The 20,273-nt window shown below is 38.6% G+C and overlaps 2 protein-coding genes across 2 annotated transcripts in view; one reads left to right on the forward strand and one right to left on the reverse strand.

Moving 5' to 3' along the window:
• Nucleotides 1-17,470, reverse strand: part of LOC137266090 (limbin-like) — a 28,095-nt gene extending 10,625 nt beyond the window's left edge. The window contains exons 1-11 of the mRNA XM_067801592.1: nucleotides 17,403-17,470; nucleotides 13,082-13,249; nucleotides 11,095-11,244; nucleotides 10,219-10,429; nucleotides 8,998-9,104; nucleotides 5,588-5,656; nucleotides 3,502-3,651; nucleotides 3,111-3,199; nucleotides 2,779-2,856; nucleotides 2,090-2,333; nucleotides 1,669-1,749 (exon numbers count right to left, since the gene is read on the reverse strand). Of these exons, the coding sequence (XP_067657693.1) occupies nucleotides 1,669-1,749; nucleotides 2,090-2,333; nucleotides 2,779-2,856; nucleotides 3,111-3,199; nucleotides 3,502-3,651; nucleotides 5,588-5,656; nucleotides 8,998-9,104; nucleotides 10,219-10,429; nucleotides 11,095-11,244; nucleotides 13,082-13,213 (1,311 nt within the window). The 5' untranslated portion in view covers nucleotides 13,214-13,249; nucleotides 17,403-17,470. The remainder of the gene's footprint in view (nucleotides 1-1,668; nucleotides 1,750-2,089; nucleotides 2,334-2,778; nucleotides 2,857-3,110; nucleotides 3,200-3,501; nucleotides 3,652-5,587; nucleotides 5,657-8,997; nucleotides 9,105-10,218; nucleotides 10,430-11,094; nucleotides 11,245-13,081; nucleotides 13,250-17,402) is intronic.
• A 65-nt stretch (nucleotides 17,471-17,535) lies between these two features.
• The window catches only part of LOC137265773 (golgin subfamily A member 6-like protein 25), a 43,928-nt gene continuing 41,190 nt past the window's right edge, over nucleotides 17,536-20,273 (forward strand). The window contains exon 1 of the mRNA XM_067801224.1: nucleotides 17,536-18,082. Within this exon, the coding sequence (XP_067657325.1) occupies nucleotides 17,900-18,082 (183 nt within the window). The 5' untranslated portion in view covers nucleotides 17,536-17,899. The remainder of the gene's footprint in view (nucleotides 18,083-20,273) is intronic.

Here is a 20,273-nt window from a genome sequence, read left to right on the forward strand (position 1 = left end):
GTACGTGTCATCCATCGTCACATACTCCTATACCTTACACGTGTCATCCATCGTCACCTACTCCTCTAAGGTACGTGTCATCCATCGTCAAATACTCCTATACCTTACACGTGTCATCCATCGTCAAATACTCCTCTATGGTACATGTCATCCATCGTCACATACTCCTATACCTTACACGTGTCATCCATCGTCACATACTCCTCTAAGGTACGTGTCATCCATCGTCAAATACTCCTATACCTTACACGTGTCATCCATCGTCAAATACTCCTCTATGGTACGTGTCATCCATCGTCACATACTCCTATACCTTACACGTGTCATCCATCGTCATATACTCCTCTAAGGTACGTGTCATCCATCGTCACATACTCCTCTATGGTACGTGTCATCCATCGTCACATACTCCTATACCTTACATGTGTCATCCATCATCACATACTCCTCTATGGTACGTGTCATCCATCGTCACATACTCCTATACCTTACACGTGTCATCCATCGTCATATACTCCTCTAAGGTACATGTCATCCATCGTCACATACTCCTCTATGGTACGTGTCATCCATCGTCACATACTCCTATACCTTACATGTGTCATCCATCGTCACATACTCCTCTAAGGTACGTGTCATCCATCATTACATGGTCCTATAAGGTACATGTGTCATCCATCGTCACATGCTCCTATAAAGTACATGTGTCATCTATTGTCACATGCTCCTGTAAGGTACATGTGTCATCCATCATCACATACTCTTATAAGGTGCATGTGTCATCCATCGTCACATGCTCCTTTAAGGTACATGTATCATCCATCGTCACATGCTCCTGTAACTTACATGTGTCATCAGCCATTGTCACATGCTCCTATAGTGTACATGAGTAATCCATCGTCACATGCTCCTTTAAGGTACATGTATCATCCATCATTACATGCTCCTGTAACTTACATGTGTCATCTATCGTCACATGCTCCTATAGTGTACATGAGTCATCTATCGTCACATGCTCCTATAGTGTACATGAGTCATCTATCGTCACATGCTCCTGTAACTTACATGTGTCATCCATCATCACATGCTCCTTTAGTGTACATGAGTCATCCATCGTCACATGCTCCTATAGTGTACATGAGTTATCCACCGTCACATGCTCCTATCATCCATCCTCACTCTGTTATTGACATATATTGCAGTATACACTACAGATTGTGAACGTTTACAGTATACACTACAGATTGAACATTTAAATTAATGTATTTGCATAATGTTTCTCTTTACATTCATGAAACATTGTAACATTACAAAACTCTGACAAGTCAGAGACCTTATATAAACGACAATGATGTGTGAACTGGTTACAGGCAATGATATTATGGTGCTGAGAGCTGAATAATGTCATCACCACCTTTCTTGGATTACATTGCCTTTGAATATGTAATGCCACTCTGTTTTGTACTGCTTTGTAGTTATTTGTGACCTTAGTTATATTTAAAATATGGTTATTAATCACATGACATTTTTTGGTTATTTGGCTTTACAGACTGATTTCTAGTTAATGTGAGAGCTTGGGAATTAATATGTAACAGCATAAATATATTGTGTTCCAACCCAAACCTCCTTTGTTTCTAACAAAATATCAATAAACTATAGCTATCTAACCTCATCAGTGGAGTCCCTGGCCATATTCAGAGCATCTGCTTTCTCCTGCTTGTGTCGGGCCATCATTGTGCTGAACCGTTCCTGCAAGGACAATGACAATACTTCATTACCCATGACGGAAATCTAATGTAAAATACATCGTCTGAACACAACACCCGAACTCTGCCAAAGTAAACAGTTGGGATTTTTGCGGTTATTATGATGTTTACTATAATACCTAAAAAAAATGAAATAAAGACAAATAATATGTGCTTTGCCTCTATTGTAAATTAGGTGCAACATAGATCAGTAGAAGTGTATCAAGCAAATCAGCTTGTGGTTTGTAACACAACAGAAACCATGGCAACAAGATCAGAAACTTGGTAGATACAATACACATAGCAGCAGCAGCAACTCCTCCTACAGCTGAGCAAGTAGTCACCTTGTTCTTGGCACTGAGGTCCTTGTACACATCTCCCATTGCCTTCTTAAACTCTGACTCCAAGTGACGATCCAGTTCCTGAAGCCGAAGCTTGAAGTCTGTGACCACCTTGTTTTCTGTCTGAGGACTGATGTCACCATTGTGTCTGAGACTCTGTATCAGCAGTTGTGATGTCTGAACAGATGCCTCATTCTGCTCCTTCTCAATGTCGGTGTCCACGTGGATAGTGGACAGGATGTCAAGGCTGCAGGAGTAAGACAGAGTGGCAAGCTAAGCACACACATCTACACATAAATTAATTGAGCAGCAATATTTATAATACTACACCATGACCAGATGATAAAATATATGTAGATCAAAAAGTCCATGACAAAATTGCACTATTTAGAATGCATTGACGCCAAATACCAAAATTGTATGGAATCGTACAGAACAAGGAGAGTCAGGTCATAGGGTGTGATACAATTTTAAGACATGGGGAGTCACACATCATACAGAACATGGAGAGTCATGTCATGGGGTGTGATACAAGACATGGGGAGTCACACATCATACAGAGCATGGAGAGTCACATCATGGGGTGTGATACAAGACATGGGGAGTCCTACATGATACAGGAGATGGGAAGTCATATATCATACAGAACATGGAGATTTAGGTCATGGAGTGTGATACAAGAGATTTCTCACTTGTCTATCTCTCTGTACATCTGCAGTTTCTCCTTGAGTGACAAGATAAAGATGATGCTCTCGTCCACTGCCAGCAAGCTGCAACATACACATATCCACTTACTCACTGCAAGGCTTTTATTGCTTCCTGAACACCAGATAATTACCCACATTCAACACAGGCTTAACCATAGGCTTAACCATTATCACAGTTTTGCTGTAATATGAAATATGAAACATAAATTAACAAAACCTGTTTATATAAATGTACATACATTTTACGTTACATTTTAAGTCATAAACTTTGCTTACAGTCAACATTAGTAAATTACACAATACAGATGGTAACTAACCTAAAATCCTTTATTGTATTTAATCCTTTCTTCATAGCTGCCTTAGCATCCATTACAATTTTTCTCCCCTTCTCTTTAAATTTCTTCTTCTGTAAACATACATTCAGCTTCAGCAACATGGACATAATGTACAACCACATGGACCACACAGCCTTCTGCACGTGATCTGCGTCACACAAAGTAGTCATGGGGCTGCTCAGTAGGGAATCAAGGAATCAATCATGTTTTATACTCTTGTCAGCAATATTACAGTAGTCTAAATGAATTCTCTGCAAATTTCATTAATTACGTGTTGAAAATCGATGCTGAATTACTTCGGTGCCCAATACAAGCCAGAGTGCACCATCTATATAAACATAGTATCTGCATGAGGCAGGCTACATGTCCTGACCTCACTGCCAGGCCCTGGGGAAACAGCAGCCAGACAACCCTTGTTTCTGCAGAACCTGAGCAGGATGAAGACAATGAGGACGATGATAAGGATCCCAATTAAGAGCCCCAGGATGAAGCCCAGACCTGTCAGGCCGTGCTGGTACAGCAGCTACAACACATCAACAGTTTGCAGTAAACAAATACATGGACCATAGAACACAGTTGTTAGCTGACGTAACAAGTCACACATATCCTAAACATCCTTGAAGGATTATAAAAACAGTGGCAAATTGTATGATTTGTTTCAAAGGGGAAAGAAAAAATATAAAAAATAAGATATAAAAACAGTTGATTTTCATAAACATTTGGGTTTAACCTTCACGCCTATTGGAAGCTGCTGGCATCATCATAATGAAAACATTGTTAAAAAGACATCTAAAATGACTTTTCGGAAAATAAAGTTCTTACCAAATAGAACAACACTATCAAAAATAAATACTGTATTTATAAGGCCACACCTTGAGTATGCATGTGAGGTATGGGATGGGTGTTTGATTGAACAAGCCAACAGACTGGCAAAATTTGAAGCAGCTTGCATAGTTACCAGTCTTTTAAGGTGTGCACCTTTCCATTCATTGTATTATGAAAGGGGATGGGATTTACTTACTGAGAGAAGGAGAAGACGAAAATATACATTGTTTTACAAAACCAAAACAGGTCTGGCACCATGTTTTCTACAGGATTTACTCCCACCTGTAGTAGGCAACCAGACAAGTCATGAGTTAAGAAACTCCGATAATTTTAGCCAACCATGTACAAGACTGAGGTACTCAACATCATCTTTTAATCTCCCAACAATTAAAGTATGGAATAATATTCCTTTAGCTATTAGAAATTGCAACTGTTGCACTGTTTAAATCTTCTATCCATGTGAAAGGAAAATGCACCCCTACATGTATTCATAAAGAATAGGCAAGCTAAATGTTTTGCACACTGTAAATGTTAAAAAAAGACACATCATGTCACTGGGGTCACAGATGTGAGAATGTTTTGCATTACATCCTTCAATGTCCTCTGTATACTATTCAGAGACATAATCTGTTTAAACCTTTAGAAAATATTGTCAACATTAGAACACTGATTGGTATTAATCTTATCTTATTTGGCAATGCAGGTCTCTCAATTACTGAAAGACAGAATGTTTTCAAATGTGTACATGTCTATTTGTCCTGTCAAGCAAAACGCTTTCTCAGTTAACATCTGTTGTACATAGCCTAGCTTACTTCTGTCACTTGTGTACATTGTAGTAAGATGAACTGTGTAATTATCAGGAAAGGGTTTTTCTAAGTTGGACAACTTGTGCCTTATCATTTTCTTAATGAATAAATTATGTTTAAATCAAAATCAATAAACGTATCACTCGGTTGCTTGGTTGTACAACCAAGGCAGGAAACACATAAGGTTGAGGGATCTGTGAATGTTTACATAGAGTATCTAGTCCGTGAGCTAACATATTAATATTGTCCCAGCTGATAAGTGGCACCCAATAAAGGAAAGCCATCTGCATCATGTCCAAGGACTGAGTGTTTTGATGGAGTCATTTGGTATTAATTGTTTCAACTCTTGAATACCACTGAAATCAGGTAATACAAGTCCTTTTGGGTTGACTTAAAAAAGGAACCCAAAAGGCCATGATTTAGATAACACAACTTAAAAAAGGAACCCAAAAGGCTATGATTTAGATAACACAACCTAAAAAGGGAACCCAAAAGGCTATGATTTAGATAACACAACTTAAAAAAGCCATGTGACAAAAACCAACAGCTTCCTAGCCATTTGCTCTGGGTATGAACTGATCATATTAAACAAGATGTTGGTTTGATTTTACTTTCCTTGTTCCTCATTGAAGATGATGTCCATTTACCATGATAGCAACATACACTCTTGTCACACAGTGTAATATTCTTCACAACTAACAAACATGTCCTCCATACCCTTTCAGAATGGGTGAGAAACAGATTAATGAGACAAGTAACAAATGTGTTTTTTGATAAAAACTATGACAAAAAGTGTGGTACTTAGTGTGAGATTTAGCTGCCACTCACTTTTTCCCTTATTTCATCAGTCCTCTGTATACATGCCTCAGTCTCAATAACCCTCCTCAAGTTGCTTGTCTGAAAACACAACAGTAAGGGCTTTGACTACTGCAGATATAGCAGCGAAAACTACAGTGACACAATATACAAAGGCATAGACTACAGGGACACAGACTACAGGGACATAGACTACAGGGACACAGACTACTGGGACACACACTACAGGGACATAGACTACAGGGACATAGACTACTGGGACACACACTACAGGGACATAGACTACAGGGACACAGACTACTGGGACACAGACCACTGGGACACACACTACTCGGACACACACTACAGGAACAGACTACTGGGACACAGACTACTGGGACACAGATTAGAGCATCTATTCTGTTGGTGGCATTTGAGGCAGACCAGATAGAGTGTCTGCTTAATGTGATCTTCACTCCCGTTATGTGAAAAGCCTTCAACCTGGCCCCAATTTCTTGAAACAAACTAAAGTTTTTACTAAAATTTCAAACTGAGTTTAACAAGTTCAAACAACTGAATTTTTAACTCAACTGCCTTTTTAAACTAAACAATCTAAAGCCCCAAAATCTGTTCACCTATAGAAGGATCCAGTACAGCACAACGCTTGTTGCTGCTGAGGTGCTCCGATCAGCCAATTACTCATGTAAACAGTCACATGGCTGAAGTGATTCCAACAAGGTACACGCTTCAACAATAATGATATGTAGTGATGATGTGTCATTCTGGTTGTCAGTAATAACCGGTTCAATGAAGCATCATAAAATATTCTTGAATAACCAAATTGTGTTGTAATACACCAATACTTTCAATCTGCTGAATCGAATCATTCATCAAAATGAATGGTAGTCCAACAGCCATTAGGACAGATATGATGTCTCAATGAGGACTGCAATTATGCCGATCTCAGGCTGGTGTCGACTGCCAGTCACATAATGTCTCCTTGATCTCTTGTAAACTGTGCTGGAATGATGTCTAATTGAGAAGATCTGAATGTAGCTGCAATTGTGCAAGGTTGACACCATCTTCATGCTGATGAACTTCTTGTAGCCAGTCTACAAAACTCAGCATGCATGATGGAGATTCATGTTTGGTCCTTTTCTAACGCTGTCTAACATTGTTGGGCTCTGGCATGCATCTCTTCCTTCAGCCAAACACTGATCCAGCATGGCTATCATCTGTGTTATAACTTGCTTCATGAGCATGCCTGGGACGAAGTTCTGAGAAGTGGACTGAACTTAATGGGATGCAGTCTAAGCATTCGTGAATTCTGAGGTGCTGTCTTCATCTTCTTGAAGCGACGAGGCTCTGATGATAGACATCTGTGATGCCAGTGGTTGATCATCAAAGTTTAACATAAAAATTGATCTTCAGAATGTCACAGAAAGCAAAATCAGAGAACCTACATGCATGTCTGCTTCATGGGGAGGCCTTTCCAAACATTCCTTTCACAAACCTTCCTTTGGTGAACCTTTCTTTTGGAACCATCCTTCTGCGAACATCTGCTGTTTCCCCCATGCACTAATCTATGTCTGTGGGAGCTACTAAAGCTAATGTGGAATGACTAGATCCACTCCCGCCTATTATTCTCTGACGTCAAAGGTTCAAGACGTGACTTCGTAGTTTCTCTTAAACTGCTACATAAAGTTGCCCAGGTCAAAGTTCTGCATTGTAGGCTGGAACTGATGTGATGTAGTTGAAGCATTCAAGACCACTAAGGTACTGTATCCGTCTTCCTGAAGCTGCAATGAGACTGCACTGTTACTCTGGTGACAGACGTCTGCGTTACTAGAGACTTGTCTGTACTGCTAGAGCCTGTTCTGTGTGGCTGGAGGCAGGTCCATGAACAGCTGTACAGCTGTCATAGTTACAGGGGTTGATCGTCTCGTCGCTGAAGTGGTATATATTGACATTCTCGAAGGTCCTAGAGGTACTTCGGGCAGCCATATTGGAGGGTCTGCATTTACATCTGCATCATCAGGAGACACAATCTCTTTGTCAAACAACCTCTGGTGTGTTGATCTGCTAAAATGAATTGATTTTGTTGAGGCTCTAGATGCCTCTGATGATTTTTTCCTTTTTGCCTCTGATGACATTTATTCAGAAGAAGAATAACCACATCCTGACCAGCCAGTGACGACTGCCCCTGTAATGAACTCAGCAAATCACCTGAAATATGTGTTTCAACTGTTCATAACGACATACAAGTACCAGCATAAAGCCTGGTGACTTGAGATTATTCCCTCACCCAGTCCACTGTATCTCTGTAAATGTAACACAAATAATTATTAAATTGCAAATCTGATCAATTAATACAGTATCTAAAATGAAAGCTGAATGAACATGGATTAATGCATGACCGGCATTGGGAGTGAGGATCAGCCACTGATAGCTAGTACCTGCAGTCACTGCAAAATTTCATCAAATGTAAACAAACTACATGATGAAATCATGTCACAAAATATGAAAATTAAATTAGTTAAATTTTGGCATACAATGTGAGCTAACTATAGACGAAACCATACACATTGTAATTTGGATAAAAGGATCTAAATATCAAAGGATACAGAGCCATATACAGGACTCCAGTACTCCCCCAACCTGCCACTAATGCGATGAAGGAGTGGCTGACAAGCATGGCAAGTCAGATAATGTTCTGGCAGTAAAAGGGAGGCAACTCGTGGGTGAGTGAACTTTTACGTCTGCATTACGGAAACTACAAGGGATTCAAGTGTTCTACTATCATTCGCATAGATGAAGGACATAACATAATAAACATGGGTCAGGATAAGTATAAAATGACAAAAATTAAAAATTAGAACATATTCTGCAAAGAAAAATCGTATTTCTGCAAGTTATAACTTCTTAGGCTCACTGATTAGTTTCTTTAAAAATCTGGCTCTGAAGCTGAACCAGAAAACATCACATTGACTCCATACAAAATTGTTGGTTACACTGAAGTTGACCTCAGTTGACATGAACAAACAGAAGTTTTGCATTGACTTTCAATTTGTTTATATCTTTGTGCAGTGGCTGAGTGAAACACATCTTGAAGAAAATTTGTGGAAGCAGGATAACTGACATGTACTAGAGATTGTCTTGCTTGTGGTTAGCATCCAGTGTGGGAAGAATAAAACCATACACACACCACTATTATATTGTCATAGTGCAAGCAGTTACTTATAACTTCTATATGACTTGATTGCTTTATTGTTAACATGAATATTAACACAATATTTTGATCCACTGAACTAGGAAACTGTGTCCTTTTATTGATGTCTGTCTATTAATGTAGCAAGAAGTGAAGCATGCTATGGTTATATTTGCATAATTTGCTGGAACTGAGCAAAGTATGTCTGATATCAAGATGAAAAAGAAAAACTTACATCATAGAATGTGATAATACTGGGATAGTAGCTGAAGTCCTTGGGGAGCAATTTACCCCCATTTCCACTGGGCTCTGCAAAGTACTCAAGAAGCATGCTGCTGTTGGCTGTAAGACAAAACTGACTGTTCAGTGTATCGGACAAACAGGTACTGATGAATTTGGTATATGGGTAAAAAACAAGTAGTGATGGATCCGACAAACAAGTGTTGATAGTTCAGACAAACAAGTACCCATGGGTCAGACAAACAAGTGAAGATGGGTCAGACAAACAAGTGTTGATGTGTCAGACAAACAAGTGAAGACGGGTCAGACAAACAAGTACCGATGGGTGAGACAAACAAGTGCTGATGAAACAGACAAATATGTGTGGATGGATCAGATAAACAAGGACCGATGGATCACACAAAGAAGACCGAAGGATCAAACAAACAAGTGAAGATGGGTCAGAAAAACAAGTGTTTATGGTTCAGACAAACACATGCTGATGGATCAGACAAACAAGTACTGATGGATCAGACAAACAAGTGTTGATGGATCAAACCAGTGTTGATGGATCAGATAGACAAATGACGATAAGTCAAAATAACAAGCACTGACGTATTCATGTACTAGTCAGTGTAACAAACAAGTGTTCATGTACTAGTCAGTGTAACAAGCAAGTATTCATGTACTAGTCAGTGTAACAAGCATGTACTCATGTACAAGTCAGTGTAACAAGCAAGTATTCATGTACTAGTCAGTGTAACAAACAAGTGTTCATGTACTAGTCAGTGTAACAAGCAAGTATTCATGTACTAGTCAGTGTAACAAGCATGTACTCATGTACTAGTCAGTGTAACAAGCAAGTATTCATGTACTAGTCAGTGTAACAAACAAGTATTCATGTACTAGTCAGTGTAACAAGCATGTACTCATGTACTAGTCAGTGTAAAAAGCAAGTATTCACGTACTAGTCAGTGTAACAAGCATGTACTCATGTTCTAGTGAGTGTAACAAACATTGACATACCACTGAGTGATGTACAGATCAATGTATCAGTCAGTATTGACAGTAATTTGGATTACTGCAATTCCAGTTACACACATTTCAACTTACTGTTAATGCAGTCCATGAATAGTCTTGGAAACATTCACATTATAATCACTGTTGACAGTTTTGATAATAAGTTGTTGAGAAACAGAAGTTGTTGAGATTTCGACTTGTTGCTGTGGTGACCTACCTGGAACACGTGCCTGCTGCCAGGTGATGGAGTTGCGGCCATCATGAGTGATGTTGGGATGAAACACACCTGGCACAAAGCCATTGCCTAGTATGGCCTGCATCCCAGGCCCAAGTCTCTCAAACAAAGTCACATTGAACAGATCTGTCCAAGATGAAATGTAATGATGAGTCAACTGAGTCCTGACAAGCACCAGCCTAGGTCCCCTGAACTGTACAACAAACGGTCACAAGGTTCAGCTATTCAAAAACACAATGAAAAGCATCAGCATATAGTGACAAATATTTAGCATGTTATAACAATGTATATTGTCTATTTTAAAACATGAAAATACTTTTTAACATAAACAATTGTAAGTAAAGAAACAACTGGTGACTCATCTCTGTCATCACTGACAACAAAGTTTGGTCATATTCTGGACAAACCTTTCCCTTAAATGTAACAAACCTTAATACTTACGGCCTAAATAGTATGTCTTATCCACCAACATAATGCATAAACCATTCTTCCTACAGACTAAATGTAACCTATTTACTTACTGATTAAATAATCTTCTTGTCTACTGACTAATAAGCCAAAACATGTGACAAAAGCTCACAATAGGTTTCTTGTTACTGTTGGAACTATTCAGACTTCAAATATTGCTGTAATTCTTGAAACAGAATCAAAGAATCATGATGAAAATTTGCACGGTACTTCTAGTTTAGACTAAGATGCTGGTATCTGAGAACAACTTACCAATAATTTTCAAGCTACTGGTTGAACACAAATGTCTTTGGATGGACAGACAGAATTTTGAGTTATAACCAGAAACTAATATTAAATTGAAACAACAGTCACTATAATCACTCGTAAGAGCTTAGACGTTACACTCACTTCAAGTGTGTGTTGCACTGTGATATTGGGCACTGGGATGGTTTCATTCTGTGCATTAAAGTTGATGTGATACTCTATCCCACCAGCTAGAGGCACACCAACAAGTTGTCCCCCGCCATCGACGGAGGTAGCTGACACCAACAAGTTTCTCTGAAAACACAATACAGACAGACCTGCATTTGATGCAGTTTTAGTCATTTTCCGGTTGCTAATCTATCACCAGATCACATCACTGATATAACATGGATATCAATCACTATTCCTAACTGGGGAAAAGCAAACCACACTTATATGACCATTCCAGGATTTTGACAGACATGATCCTGCTTCAATGACTATTTACAAAACCTTTCAGAAAGTGGTCAAATATAGCATATGTTATATTTGGAATTACATATGCTCATTTAGGAACAGATTCTAGCATATTTTTAGGATGAGTCCAGCTTGGGATTCAAGGATATGTTAGAGGGAACAGGTTGATGTTACTGACTGGTATGTTACAGGGAACAGGATGACGTTACTGACTGGTATGTTACAGGGAACAGGATGACTTTACTGACTGGTATGTTACAGGGAACAGGATAACTTTACTGACTGGTATGTTACAGGGAACAGGATAACTTTACTGACAGGTATGTTAAAGAGAACAGGATGATTTTCCTGACAGGTATGTTACAGGAAACAGGATGACTTTCCTGACAGGTATGTTACAAGGTACAGGATAACTTTACTGACAGGTATGTTACAAGGAACAGGATCACTTTACAGACAGGTATGTTACAAGGTACAGGATGACTTTCCTGAAAGCTATCTTACAAGTAAGAGGATGACTTTACTGACTGGTATGTTACAGGGAACAGGATAACTTTACTGACTGGTATGTTACAGGGAACAGGATAACTTTACTGACAGGTATGTTACAAGGAACAGAATGAATTTACTGACAGGTATGTTACAGGGAACAGGATTATGTTACTAACTGGTATGTTACAGGGAACAGGATGACTTTACTGACTGGTATGTTACAGGGAACAGGATGACTTTATTGACAGGTATGTTACAGGAAACAGGATGACTTTACTGACTGGTATGTTACAGGGAACAGGATGACTTTATTGAGAGGTATGTTACATGAAACAGGATGACTTTATTGACAGGTATGTTGTAAGGAACAGGATGACGTTACTGACTGGTATGTTACAGAGAACAGGATGACTTTACTGACAGGTATGTTACAGAAAACAGGATGATGTTACTAACTGGTATGTTGTAGAGAACAGGATAACGTTACTGACTGGTATGTTACAGAGAACAGGATGACTTTACTGACACGTATGTTACAGAGAACAGGATGACGTTACTGACTCGTATGTTGTAGGGAACAGGATGACGTTACTGACTGGTATGTTACAGGGAACAGGATGACTTTACTGACAGCTATGTTACAGGAAACAGGATGACGTTACTGACAGGTATGTTACAAGGAACAGGATAACTTTACTAACCGGTATGTTACAAGGAACAGAATGACTTTACTGACAGGTATGTTACAGGGAACAGGATGACTTTATTGACAGGTATGTTACAGGAAACAGGATGACGTTACTGACTGGTATGTTACAGGGAACAGGATGACTTTACTGACAGGTATGTTACAGGAAACAGGATGACGTTACTGACAGGTATGTTACAAGGAACAGGATAACTTTACTGACCGGTATGTTACAGGGAACAGGATGAGTTTATTGACATGTATGTTACAGGGAACAGGATGACTTTATTGACAGGTATGTTACAGGAAACAGGATGACGTTATTGACTGGTATGTTACAGGGAACAGGATGACTTTACTGACAGGTATGTTACAGGGAACAGGATGACGTTACTGACAAGTATGTTACAGGGAACAGGATGACTTTACTGACAGGTATGTTACAACGAACAGTTATATGTTTCAGTGACATATATTAGACGCTGAGATGCTTACGTTCCCTCCGAGGTCTGAGGCTGTTGGTACAGTGACATTAATGAATGTACACAGGTCGGTGAGTGTTATCCCCTGACTGTCACACCCATGCAGTAGCCAGACAGCCACCAGGACGGCACACCAGTATATCATTGTATCAGTCGCGCTGCACGGGTCCTCAACATGTCACTACAAATATACACAATCAAATCACACATAAAGCATTAAGAAAACTCAAAAACTGTGATATGTGATCATATAAGACAGCACTTGGGTGTATTGACGGATAGTTTTATCTATTATATGGTCTCTGAAGGTACAATTTGACCTTAGGTTTAGTGCAGTCTCCCGAAAACAGTTTGTTGACATGTGATCATCCAGCTGAAGCAAAATGTGTTGTGTATATGTATCCTTTCTCTGTCAACTACCATGGAAGTTGTCAAAAGCAGCATCTGTCCAATCCAGCAAGTTGTCAACACTAGCATAAAATCTCAGTCCTGTCCATGGCTTGTAATTTATCATGACAGTTCTACAATTCAACACATTGTCTAAAGCTGATTATTTCTTCAGTCCCATTGAGTGCCGGTTTAGACAGCTTCTACGGTACACTTCTTTTCGAGCATGAGTAGACACAATATGAGATCTAGAGTGACAGCTGTCAATAATGTAAGTCAACGTTGTAAATATCAAAGGGAAACACCATTTCATTGCAGCTAATAGAATCATTCTTTTTTAACATTCTGAGTAAAATTACCATCTGACTGACAGTGAATGCTATGATATGAAAGAAATAGCACAGATTCCCACATTAGAGGGTCAGTAAAATATTTATTAGACCATATTTCCATATTACATTCAAGATGGTAACTACAAGTACTCTTGTGGTCTGAGTTAGCTGCAATTAGGACCCAAACAGTAGAAACAGCAATGTTTATTCAAGGGACTGTTTGGACTACAAAGCATTGTTCTCATAGCTAATTGATTGTTGGGACTGTTATTTTGGTGTAATCCGTAATTGAGTTTCTCCAGATTATAAAGCAAGTTTTAATGATAAATTAAGAACAATTTTGCCTGGATTCAGAGAGTAGTGCGGATTGCGGAGAAAACCACATTGTACAGAGCCCAGATTTGACAGATTCCACTGTACTATGTTTTCACCTAAGAGAATACAATGGGTTTTCTATGCTGCAATCTTTCAGCAAAAGGGTTGTTGTCCAGTCTGGCTGTTCAAGCATGGGCTATTTCAGTCACGTTTAAGAGCTTTCTCTGTCTGCTGATGAGTGCTGTATCTAAATTTTATGTCAGCTTATGCCCAATAAATAACATCACTAAAGATACATTCAGGCATCTTTGTACTGCACTTCTCTCTGAAGAACAAGACGAAGAGCAGCAAATAAGTTTAACAAATGGGATGCTTGAATCTTGGCAACCTGTTACAGGCATTGTTTGTTCGATTCTTTAATATGTTTGCATCAAAGGCTGTTGTACACATTCAACAAAATTTAATGGGTTTTTTCTGCTGGATTAGCAAGAAAACTAGCAACAAGAATTTCCTTTTCATATAGCACTTTGGGATGAATCCACTGAACTGCATCACAGAATACATTATCTCACCTCACACACAAACGTCGCTATCTGATTGGCTGAGTGCTCTTCTGTTATTTTCAATGTACCCTGCTGCCAGTGGCAACTCATTCGGTACTTGGTGGTAATAATTCTCTATCTCGAATAACACCGACTTAAGTATGATGTACAGAAACTACCGATGTTTTGCGAATGCAAATCGAGGGAAGTGAGAACTCGAAATCTGATTTTCTTGTAAGCAATATATAACAATGGCTACAATCAATATTGTACATCACAGCAACTAAAGTACATGTTGCAGTAATGTGTACATGTGATTTTCTAACACGTGTAAAGGCTAAATGTAGATATTGAAATTAGTTTCATGAAACAATATCTGATCAATACGGAAAATATACATCATAATAGTGAAAGTGTAATCAGAAGAATTTGGCGATTGTGTTTACTCCTGTTCAACCAACCTTCACTGCAAAGAAATTTGCTTTATACATACAACAATACTGACGCATGACATCACTACCAATGACCAATTTATTACAAATGTCTGTGTCAATGACACACGGGTACAGAGGATTTGTGAGGACTCTTCCCTTGATTCAGGGATTGTATGTACATAAATGTGCAATGTAAGAAATCAGAATGATTCTGACTATCTGTGTATCAAAATACCTATAATTATGGTGTAATTTGTGCAGCTTTACTACCAAAACCACTGCTGAAACAATGCCCTGCAGCATCAGGTTGTTGCTGGATCATCAAGTGTGCATAAGCTCTTCCAGTCAACCTGTCATCTCTATACACATCTGTCACTGAGTTTTCAATATTGATACTTGCTAAAATAGCCTTTGGTGACACATTTCATGGCTAGTGACAATTTATGAAAGCCCTTAAATTTTAAAATTAAAAATTTTAAACATATTTCACATTGTGCTTTGAAATAAATGGTTCAGTTAAGTGGTTAAATTCATAAAAGGTTACTAATTAAAAAAAACAAAGTAATTTGCATTAAAATGCACAAGGCTAAGTATACAAGCTGAAGTTGCAGACATGAATGATAATGAATCTACTATCCCGTCTGCCATGGAGCATCATTTGCAATAAGTCACTCAGTTCTTTTGGTTCTGTTTTTTTTCTAAAGAAAACAACAAAACTTGCAAATGCTGGGTGCTGAAAAAGTTATCTCTCCTTCTTGTGTATACTAAACAAGCAAAAGAAACTTCACATCAACACAGACACCTGCATTTTTCACGCAACAAATTAATAAAAACAAGAAAAAATTATTTTTTATGCTTGTTTTGGATGCATAGATTCTGATGTGCTTAAGTTAATAAAGTACCTAAAAATAACTACACATAAAAAACTTTTGAAATAATTCTGATTTGCAAGGAAAATTCCATGCACAAAAGACTTTAACTACATATCTATAATGTCATTTCTGCATGCACTTTTACAAAACCTACTGCTGTTAGTGTTAGTTTATGTCCCAAACATACCAATATATGGAACAAAGTGTATTGCTACTGGATAAATCTGGTCAATGTACCCACTGAGCGTACATTAAAAGAGGATTAGGCATGAAGTTACACTTTTAGTTGGTCTCACATTCCCTGACCCAGTCTTCAGTAGCACCATCTGGGTCAACACAGCATTGGGCAACCTGTATCATTGCTGTACCAACACAGTACCAAGCTTTCGAAAATAATAGAGTTGATGTCTCAAGGTATGAAGACTTCTTCCAAGAGCATCTATCTCATTCATGCTCAATGAGGTTGAGATCAGGTGATCTCAATGGCCACACTGTAGAGTCAGTTACCTCATTTTTGTGTGCAGTTGTGCCTAGCATAGACAGTTTACCTGTGTTAGAATCAAACCAACATATGGACATTGAGCATGAAGACAGGCAGATTTCATACGGTCTAGTCAGTGCATTAGTGGTCGACATTACAGCTGTGAAACATTATTACCCAAACAACAAAGATGATGACATCACATCAGGATCATTTAAAATGAATCCATTAATAAAAATCAGGAGATGCTATGTTTTCCCGTAACCATTGTAATTGTTGTTACATATTGAACTGTTTCCATTACGTGCCAGGCATATTTAAACAGTGTAGATGTAGCTCACTTGTGACAGGTTAACAATCAGAAGCTCACAAGTTCGCATCTAACAAATTCTCTCATAACTTGTTTGTGACTGAGATCATCCTAAAAAATATTTGTGGTGTTGAATTTTCAAATGTCAAAGTTGGATGTTGTACATACTTGGGGCAATCTGTGAAGAACTGAACTGCTTTAAAATTTGCTTTCGTTCCAGTAATGTGACTCAAAGATGCTTTGGGGTTTTTTTTATTTTCAGACCACAAACTGTAACCTTTTCATACAAGCACTTTTTACAGCCACCAAAAGCTCATTTGGAGGGGTTAAAGTCTGACTCACAAGATATCTTATGTTATGCAATACACACCCCCATGCATTCATTGGCATTAAATTAATGTCACACTGCCCCATTAATATCGACATCTAATAATTAATGTTTCCATACTGGGCAATAATGTCACATGAAAAAACACATCCATTTCTCTCTTTTGTAAGAGTACACAGGTTTATGTACATCATGGACTCGCTGTGAAATATCATGGGCTAAAACATTGGCATAATTATCAACTTGACAATCGACACTGATATACCACGAACAGTTTTGTTCCATAATCGAAATAGGTTTCCCCAACCTAAAGTCGGAAAACTATAAACTCACCTGAATAAACGTCAACGGCGAATTTACCTGTATTTTCCCTGTTAGTCAGTTCTTGGCGGTTTCAAGTCACTCCAATTCGCTATGATAACATGGCCAATTGCGGGGAACTTGAAACTGTCGCCACGGAGCAACCACAAGCTATTTACCACAACAACAAAGATGGCGGAGTGCATGTGCTTGTAAGGAAGCCTGATGTGACATCGGAATACAATTCTTTTGGGAGGTTCTTTTCGTTTAACCTGGAGCTCGACTATGATAATGATAACCCCATTATCACTTCATACAACGTGAGATACAGCAAATACCGAACCACTTTAAGTTCACTGCACCGTGCACGTGAGTAGATCGGGCAGCCAAGTCGATCGGTCCATCGTGGACTCTTGACGAAGAAAGTGTGTTCAAATTGTTTTAGGATTAACTGCACAGAACCGTACACAAAATAATTTCCACTATATATTAACCGGTTGATGTGCAACTACTGCCTATGAGTGTCAGCAATGTCAGCGTGCAGTTATACTCTTGAAGATGTGTGTGTGCCCATCCAAATCGAAGTCGAGCAGACGACGTTTTCCAGTGACGGTGGATGGATAGCCGGTGCCTTCTTTATTGGCCTATTCGTTGGGGCCGTAGTAACAGCTGTTCTCGTCAGACCTTGCCTGAGAGAATGGCAGAAGAAGAAGGTTAGCTGACATTCCCTAATTGTTTTAACTCAACCTTGCACATATTCCTGGATACCCTCAGGTTACCAAACCAGTAGAACTTTCATGATGATTGCCCTAAGTTGCTGCAGAAATTAGAGACAGAACCTGCACGTATTGACTTGTATGGCCCATTGTACAGTCAGTTTTGTCTGGTATCTGAACAAGACAGTCATATCAGTTCTATCAATGCTATATAGTAATAATGCCAGCATATAGAGCTTTCAAAATGTTGCTGTAATTTACTAAATTACTTCAACATCAGGCTTGTGTGTCAGAGTATGATATAAAAACGTGGACAAAATTGTTGTGTTATGACTGCAACAGGTATTAAATGTCAAGGAGTTTGTAGTTTCAAATGTTTTTCAGTGCAATATGAATTAAATACTATACTAGTTGACATAAAATATTATTTCTTACAAGCATTCAGAACTTAATCCACAATATTTAAGTAGAAAATACTAAGAATACTGTATTAGTTCTAATAATTATTACTGTTTACCATCATGTACAATTGTGCAGTTCCTTATCCAATGGAACTACATTTCTTTGGCACTGTGTTTTCTGTGAAGAAGTTATACATTTCTGAAAAAAAAGCAATAAAAAGGAAATGCATACACACTGGTATTTCAGTGGATGTTGAATGTATCATGATGATAATAATATTGCTAATTTTGGCCCTAGAATCATGATGCTGCTCTCTGGCACTACATTGTTACCCTGATGGAATTGTACTTTCAAAGCTACTACTAAGCACAACCATATACAGGGATGAGAAATTTCCGCGGATCCGCGGAAATCCGCGTTTTTTTACATCCCCAGGGTCATTTTTCTGAAACGTCTAAATATATATACAGTGTTAATATTGATTTTAGAAGCCATATTTTGTGTGTAAAATGCCAAAATCCCAGGAGCTTCCGGGGGCCTTCGCCCCCCTGGGCCCCCGACCAGGCTCCGCCCAGACCCCCGACTAGTTTTCAGCTGTAAATGAAAATTTCCATTCTCATCCCTGCATATAGGTCCATACATCCGCTTCTCAGGTAGCCATTTTGAACACCTGGGTGCAGTGTTAGATTTGGGTGAAATTTTGCGTGGGTCCAAATTGATGAAAATATTGTTTCTGACCCCACTTCCAATGTTAAATAGATTGGCAGATGTAAAATAGAGGGGGTCCTCACTGAATTTGATGAGTCAAAACACTCCAAAACCCTCTCTTGAGCCAACACTGCCAGCCATTTTGAACACCTGGGTGCAGTGTTAGATTTGGGTGAAATTTTGCGTGGGTCCAAATTGATGAAAATATTGTTTCTGACCCCACTTCCAATGTTAAATAGATTGGCAGATGTAAAATAGAGGGGGTCCTCACTGAATTTGATGAGTCAAAACACTCCAAAACCCTCTCTTGAGCCAACACTGCCTGAGTGGACTGAGTGCAATGTGGACAAAGTGCCTTGCCTTGGGACACAACACAGTATTAAACCCAGGTCACATATTTTGGTGTCTCCACTGGGATTGAAACCTGGGCCTTTGGTGTGAGAGGCCAGCATGCTAACCACTACATCATTGTAAAAATCATAATACGCTCATTCATCCAATTAATTGCCTGTAGTCTCAGGGGGTAAACAGTGTTTATTAGACCACATCATGTGATCATTCATTTAAAGAAAGATGTGTCAGTTTTCAAAACAAAACTTGTATCATTTATTTCAGTATTATAGCTTGTATCTTACTACCTACAGAGTGGATAGATTATTTTTATTTTTCATTATTTTTTTTGTCGAGTCCTTTGTTCTACATTTTTCATGGTTATGGTCAAGTTTGTTTTCCATCTATCAGGGATTTACAGAGGACACAAATTCCTGCATCCTTTACGCATGAAACTTGACAATGGATGCATCAAAATTTACTAGTGCATCCACAGAGACACAGAAAAAGTCCAAATACTAATTTGGCAAAAAATCCAATCAAGTAACAATAAGTTATCTCTGAGTTTGCTACTAGGTGGGTTATGGTATCATCTTCAGTTTAATTACTGTAACATAATGTGGTGAGCATGATATTCAATACAACAGTATTAGCAGTAATAGCTATGTGTCTGGGACCGCAATTTTTATGTCTGTGACCCTTGAAAATTAAAGAGTATTTGTCCTAGGGACCCTCAAATATAGGATTC

The sequence above is a fragment of the Haliotis asinina genome, chromosome 15 (genome assembly GCF_037392515.1).
Source record: "Haliotis asinina isolate JCU_RB_2024 chromosome 15, JCU_Hal_asi_v2, whole genome shotgun sequence".
NCBI lineage: Eukaryota > Metazoa > Mollusca > Gastropoda > Lepetellida > Haliotidae > Haliotis > Haliotis asinina.